General features: G+C 32.4%; 1 protein-coding gene across 1 annotated transcript; it reads right to left on the bottom strand.

Moving 5' to 3' along the window:
- Positions 1 to 4,196: 4,196 nt before the first annotated feature.
- On the bottom strand, positions 4,197 to 6,392 carry LOC131177253 (L-type lectin-domain containing receptor kinase IX.1-like). The gene has a single exon (XM_058142221.1). The coding sequence runs from the start codon at positions 6,372 to 6,374 to the stop codon at positions 4,341 to 4,343; it is 2,034 nt and encodes a 677-aa protein (XP_057998204.1). The 5' UTR covers positions 6,375 to 6,392; the 3' UTR covers positions 4,197 to 4,340.
- Between the last annotated feature and the right edge of the window lie 1,556 nt (positions 6,393 to 7,948).

Below are 7,948 nucleotides of genomic sequence, written 5' to 3'. Positions count from 1 at the left end.
TTTAGGTTCGGTTCAGTTTTCTTTGATTTTGGTTCTGTTCGATTCGGTTCGATTCAATTTGATTCGATTTTTTTTGATTTCCTATATATATTAATAATTTCGGTTCAGTTCGGTTTTTTTGATTTTTTTTATGAAAATAACCGAACAGAACCGATTAACCAAAATTATCAAAATTATAAATCGAACCGAACCGATTAAATTTTAAAACTGAACCGATTGAACCGAATTAATCGGTTCGGTTCGGTTTTTCGATTTAAACCGAAAACTGCACACCCCTATTTGGAATGGCTGTTTGAAATTTGGTGCACTTTTTTCTCTTTAGAGAAATTATTCTATGCAACTATTGTATGTATAATAGATAAATTTTAACAATTTATTATGAAAGGACCTATGTAGAATTCACCATGATCAATAGCTATAATAAAATCATTCTATGTATAATGGTTGTATCGTTAAAAGTATTTAGGGATGGTGTTCTCGGTTGTCCAAGGCCGAAGAATATGATTGAAGGCTGCTACACTCACCAAAAATGGTCCGTCAATAGTTGTTTGACCAATAAACACCATCCTTCCCTTTCTCTTTTCCTACTTCTGCTTTTTCCCATTTGATATAAAATTACTATTTTATTATATAATTTCTTTTCTTTCTAATGCAATTGATTGAATTCTCTCTACTCTCCCATTGAGAAGAACACAAAAATCCAAAAAATATATATATATATATTTACAGTAATATGAAAATATCTTATTTTTTATATTTAATAAGATAATACTAATTATATATAGTAATTATATGCATCACATTATAATTAAAATAGTATTTAAAAGATAATGGCATTAGTCATTATAGTTGTGAAAGTAGGCTCATCCTTAGTTTTATCACGATCGCAATGACTAAAGGATTATTATATCTAGTTTTGTTGCTATAGTTTTTCATTCCAAATAATCAACACAATCTAAATTTCAAGGCTAAATAAAAGATGTCATCTAGTATTAAATAAATTATTATCCATTTTTTATTCTTTCATTTTATAAATTTTGATATCTTATTTTATGAGAATCGATTCTTATTTTCGCTCTCTTATTTTGTGAGAATCGATTCTTATTGAACTTCAAATTAATGGTAATGGTGAGTCAATTTAAGCCTAATTATATAATTTGAGTTTAAACTTTTAGTTTTAAGATTTGCAAAACCTGAATGTGAGATCTAGATGCAAAAATGGTTTCTAGATATCAATAATCTGAGGAAGCAACAGTTGAGAAATTGAAGAAAACAGCCAGCTAAGAACTATTTGATCCCGCCAAAACAAAGGAAAATATGCAGAATTTTGGGTATCATTTTCCAGTGATTGTAGGGGAGGAGAGGAGTTATCATCAACACGGGATACAAGATTGTAGCCATGCAAAAGAGGAAGAATTTGAGCCTTACACAGGAGGTTATTTGTTGACGTAAGTTTGATGGTCAGATATTGTGATGGGTTGGGAAGAGAGGACAAACTACCAAAGGAGTTAGTAGCCCAACATGCTTGCAAGATTATCATTAGTGAAATATACAAGTACAGATAATAACCATAAAAGATTGTTACAGTAGATATATAATACAAATCGTAGATATACACGAAAAGGATAAATACAAGAAAGGATAGATATATTTTTTTCTAAGTTATTTTTTTATTATAAATATTAAATTATGTAAATCTTAATAGTAAATATAAATAAAAGTATATAAAGCATTAATGAAAAAAAATTACAAAAATATTATGTATATCATAAAGGAAAATTCTCGATTACACCAAAATGTATAAGCTATTTTATACACCCAACCAATTAAAAATTAGGAAATCATATTTTGTAGTTCGACCTATCATGTTTTATAATGAGATCTATTATGTTTTATGGTAGGATTCATCAATATTTTAATGATGTTCCGATTATTCATTGGATAGGTGCTTATGCCCTGGTGTGGCAAGAAGTTCTATGTTTGTAATGGATTGTTACGAATTTTGACTATTTATGTGTCTTTTTTTTATATCTATTTTTGTATAGAAATACTTTGCAGAGACATTGGTTATTTATTTAATTTTAATTTGTGATTATAAAATTAAAATTATTTAAATGTCATATGTCTCATCACTTATGATTTTAATAAAATATTTAAATAATTTATATAAATAATATATTGAAATAGAAACATAAATATTAGTTACATATAACACTGCTTTTTTGTTTATATAATTTAAAGAGCGAAAATAAAATTTACTAATTATAATTTTTCTTTCTAATATTCAGGAAAAAGAAGCCATTGGCTATGTATATAAATTTTTCTTTTTCTCTTCTCTTCATTAATCTTGTTGAAGGTTATTAATTGAAATTATTCTACTTGTAATTTAACCTTTTCTTTTTTAAGTATAATTTCGGAAATCATTGTTGTCGCGATTTGCGACAATCATTGTTGGATTAACTCACTAGGAACTCGTCCTCCCCATCGAAAGCGATACCCAAGTCCCTTCTAAACTCAATAGTGGCTTTAGCTTCAGAGGTAAGATTTAGGGAAGGAATGGAACCATCGTTATAGTATAAACGGGAGTTCATGCGCCCTATATCACTATCTGTAACAGTCTACGATGGGCCTGCGATGCTTTCTTGTTCTTCTGAATTCTTGTCGTTTTAAGAAGAGCAATGGGCGAGTTACTTAAATTAGTTGGGCTGGAGGGTGCTAGGAGAGCAATGGACTCTTTTAATGGGCTAATTGTTAGTCATGGGCCTTTTGCATGCAACCAGTTCAGCTTCATCACCACTTGATATATCATGTGATCCACGAAGGCGCCAACCCCAAACTTCACTTGCTGATGATCTTTAACTTGCAAACTAGGGACGTTCTATAGATGTCGCCCTAGAGATCATCTCCCTTTCAAAAATCATTAGCTTTGGCTAAACAAATCTGCAAATCTCTAAGAATATCTGAGCTGGACGCAGCATCAGTGTCCTTGAATGTCTCGCACGAGCCTTCGGCAACAAAAGGGAGTACTGCACAATTGAGGATATTGTCCACCCTTTTCCCTACTGCTCTCCTCGCGTAAAGGAGTGTAGCAGACTAAATTGGCAGCTGGGTCTTCAAAAGTTGCATATAGACATGATTGGAAGATGCGACGGCATTGGAATTCGAGAGCTCAATTTAGCTGGAACGTTGGAAAGACCCCTCAGAGCACTGCTCATCGGATCCCTCAAAAGTTTCTTGTTCATCGTCGCAATTCTGAACAAAGGATCGAAAGATTGCAAGTAAGGGTGGGTCTTCAATTTCTACGATGTTGTATCTGAGGCAATCCAAGTCCATAGAAATTGATTTATTGACAGGCGCAGGGGAATCAATTAGGATAAGCAACCTTGCACAATCAATTATTGATTTGATATGGTGGATATGTGAGTTGCCACGAAGGACCCGCAAAGATTCCCAACCAAGAAAAAGAAATTTCTCATTCCATATGTGCAGAGGGATTCCATGGAACCTTACCCAGAATTGGTGGAATTAAGCATTGGTTCCCATGGAGTGAATTCAGAAAACCATTGGTACAGCCAAGCAGATTGAACATCCTTGAAAGTGTCCATGATCAAAATTGAATCGAAAGTCAACAGTACTTGGTCACCACCCATAGGAAATATTTTAATCGAATGAACACCCTCGGTAGCGAAGTACTGTGACAAATGTTCGACTAGAATAGGGTTCAAAACGGTAGCCACCAAAGAGGAAGAGAACCACTCTTCGTTTATCTCCAATTCGTCGGCTGATTGCTTGTACCTTAAACCCGAAAGGTTTTTGCTGGATCCCATATTTTGTGGTAATTTGCTAGGATAAACATCCAATCTAGCCAAAACCTCTTTTCCTGTTTGATACTGTGAAGAGCTTCCTACCTCGGCTTTAACGTTCTGTGCATTTCGGTTGGCCAGTTCTTTCGGCCTATATTCAATAAAATATTCTTTATTGAAATCAAAGCCTGTTTTTGCAAGCATTCATAACCAACTAAAAGCTTGGAAAATAAATTTAATGAATGTCATGAATTTTATTTATAAAATTACGTCACATATTTCACATACCCAAAAAAATTTATGTTCATTATATTGAATTAGTTATTCATATCTAATATATTTAATCCATGTATCTGAATATAAAACAATCAATCCATCCTTTAGAATTTGAAATTAAAAAGGATTACATCTGTAACAAAAATTAAATTAATGAACGAGAGTTGAAAAAATAATTAAAAACATCAATTTTCTCTTCTTTAAATGATATAAAAGTTAATGAAAAAATTACAAATTAAAACTAAGAAACTAGGAGTTAGTTTACCGACCCACGGGAAGAGATGAAGTGAAGAGTAAAGGTTCTGTGGAGCTAGTTGAAGAGGTTGGCACATCATACTTTGGAACGGGCATCTTTGCAGGAAGATTTGGCAATGCTGCTTCAAAATTAAGAACCTGTAATGCTTGCCTCATCGATGGCCTAAGATTGAAATCTGGGTGAGCACACCACAGCCCAACAGTTAACAAGCATTCCATCTGTTCTACATTGAAATCCATGCCCAATCTCCTATCAACAACATCAAGAACCCTTCCATTTCCATATGCTTCCCAGGCCCAACCCAGCAATGAAATCTGAGCCTCTTCATTACTTGCTTCCATTGATCTCCTCCCACATGCAATTTCCAGGGCAACCACGCCAAAGCTGAACACATCTGATCCTTTACTAGCCTTCCCTGTACTAATGTATTCAGGTGCCATGTAACCAAACGTTCCGGCTAACCCTGTTGTCTTGAGGCCTAGCTCATTATCCATGAGCCTTGCCAAGCCAAAATCTCCAAGCTTGGTGTTGAAATTTGAATCCAACATCACATTGCTTGATTTAATGTCTCTATGCACTACACATTGTTCCCATTCTTCATGGAGATAGAGCAGAGCTGAGGCTAAACCGAGTGCTATATTATACCTTGCTTTCCAAGATAGCATATTTTCTCTTTTGAAGAGATGAGAATCAAGACTTCCATTAGGCATGAACTCATAAATAAGAAGGAACTCACCCTTTTCATGGCACCAACCCACAAGTTGTACAAGATTTTTGTGCCTCAATTTGCTAATGATCTTCACTTCTGACGTGTACTCCTTTCGTCCTTGTTTAGACGCTTTAGAGACTCTTTTCACTGCCACACTTAAATCAGACAAGTATCCTCTATAAACTCCTCCAAATCCTCCTTCCCCAAGTTTCCCTTCTTCTGCAAAGTTATTTGTGGCTCGAACCAATTCTTCATAAGAGAACCTCTTAGGCCCTGTTCCTTGCTCGAATTCATGATCCATGGAATCATCTGATTCAACATCTTCTTTCTTCCTCCTGTTTCTCCTCCAAGAAAAGATCAATATTGAGATCAACCCACCAATTGCAGCAAGTCCACCAGCCACACTACCAATTATTATACCTATGCTCTGCCCACCACCTCCCCCGCCTCCGCTTCCAACATCTGGCTTGGATGAAATTTCAGTTGAATTGAACTCCCATGAAAGAATATTATGTATCTCTGTGCTAGCACCAGTTGAAGATGAAAACCCAACAGTGACCCATTCAGGCAAAACCTTAGACAGATCAATTTCATATGAAAGGCTTGAATCCTTCCCATTGAAAACTGGATTATCATCGTAAGTCAAGAACAAACTCAAATTTCTTGTTTGAGAATTATAAGTGATCCACGCATTAGCCTCGGATCCATTTTTAATACTTCTACTCCAAGTAATGTTGGCCACAGACTTGATGGAGTTGACATTAATTCCTACATGATTATCATTGGGATCATAATCGTTCTTATAAGTATCAAACTCAACGGCTACTATTGCTTTTCCTGTAGTGTTGAAAGAAGAACAATTGCTGATCAGCGCAAGGCACCCTCCCCAAGCATCATCTGGAACTTGAGAGCCATTAGGAGCGAGGAAGAAGGCCAACCCATCGCCTCCATTTTGACGTGTAAGCGTCGATATATTAAAGGAAAAATGGGTAAGAAAGTCTGCAAATTTGCCTGTAGATCCATCCCAGAGGTGCATCTCTTGGGAGTACACAGCTCGGCCAACACTATCAATAAGATTAGAGTCAGCTCTGTTTCTGGTGAGTGATATAATTCCATCGATGTGTACAGCATCGCCGGTTAAGTTCAGGTTTTGAGAGTTCGAGAAATTAGGGTAATCGAATGAAATTGCATATGAAAAAGGAAGATGCAGAAATAACAAAAACCAGGGTGAGAAGTAATGGAAACCAAAAGTTCTGAATCTGATAGGCATATTGAAAGAAAACGATAGGAACAAGAAAAATTTTGAGACTTCAAACATTGAAACAATCATATATATTCATTAGCATTAATTTTATTAACTTGTAAAATGGGAATTTCTTGGAAGAAATGTTGTTTCCAGACACCATGACAAATTCAAAGGCTTGGAAGAGGGGAAAAAAAAAAAGAAATATTTGACCTACCACTTTTGACATGTTCAATTACTAATGCAAGATTTTGTGCAGAGAATGGATCAAGTTATTGTTGCTGTGCATGTCTAATTATTAATTTAATTGTGTAATATTATTATTTTCAAATATAATATGTAAACTTTATATATTTATATTTTAAATTCATGAATAAGGAAGTAAGTATGAATAAGGTTTATTCGTGCTTTATATATATATCAAAAAAATTTAATTATTCTTATTGAAAAAACTAATTGCTCCCCCTGTCTAATTTTAATAGCTTTTTAAAATTTTTTTATAAAAATTAAGAAAATGATAAGATAGCATTATTTTTATAATAAAAAAATATTAATAATTTACTAAAGTACCCTTACAGTATTTTTGAAATATAGAAAAGTGTTAAGAAGAGGTAAATGTATTGAGAATAACAATAAATAAAGATAAAGTTAGAAAAAAATAATTATATTTTTTTTAATTTTCTAGAATAATAAATAAAGTGAGATATATATATATATATATTTTTTAAATTATCGATTACAATGGAACACTGAGAGCAAGTAATTATTTTGAAATTCACTGATTTTGGCATTAAGAGGGTCTAAAAGATAGGTTTATATCCTGCTTTAATATATGCATATTGAGGAACAATTTTTATAAATTATTATTTCTAAGTTTGGAAAAGTTCAAATGCATTGAATAATGAGAAATTTTTATCTAATGGAATATTGAATCCTGCCCAAGCAAAAATTCCAACATTTTTTCAAAAAATAAACCGTGTGGACATCATGATTAAGCACCGAGACAAAGTTAATTAATTCATCATAAAAAAAAAAAAATTGGGCATTTGCATTTCTTTTTCCTTAAATAACAATGTTCTGACCCTATGAATCAATAGTTTATTTATCTTAATTTATTCTCTTTATTCACTTTTATTTATTATTTTCTAAAAATTATTTTATTTATTTTAAAAATTAAAAATATTAATTATATATATTATTTTTTAAAATTTATTTTACTATTTTTTTCTCTTTTTATAAAATAAAAGATAAATCAAATAAAAAAGTTGATTACTTTTTTTTAATTACTATAAAAAATTCTTAATTGGCATATAAAAGTGGACAGTAGAATATTATTTAATATTATTTAATTTTTCGTCAATTTTATGGGAATAGTATTAAATAACTATATTACTTAATATATTAATTAGAATTCATTGAATTTGGCAATTTGACTAGCTACGATCTCATGGACCACTTCAATCATAATGATTGAGCCTGTTGATTTTATCCAATTTCAACGTAAAATTAGCATTGAATTTGACAATTTGACTAGCTACAATCTTATGGACCAGTTCAATCATATGATAGAACCCGTTGATTTTATCCAATTTCAACGTAAAATTAGCATTTTACTTGATCATAAGTCAAGAATATCTATAATTTTATCCTTATTCTATCTA

This window comes from Hevea brasiliensis, unplaced genomic scaffold (genome assembly GCF_030052815.1).
Source record: "Hevea brasiliensis isolate MT/VB/25A 57/8 unplaced genomic scaffold, ASM3005281v1 Scaf380, whole genome shotgun sequence".
In the NCBI taxonomy this organism is placed as follows: domain Eukaryota; kingdom Viridiplantae; phylum Streptophyta; class Magnoliopsida; order Malpighiales; family Euphorbiaceae; genus Hevea; species Hevea brasiliensis.
The sequence above is the reverse complement of the archived record's forward strand: the minus strand, read 5'-3'. Positions and strand labels throughout refer to the sequence as shown.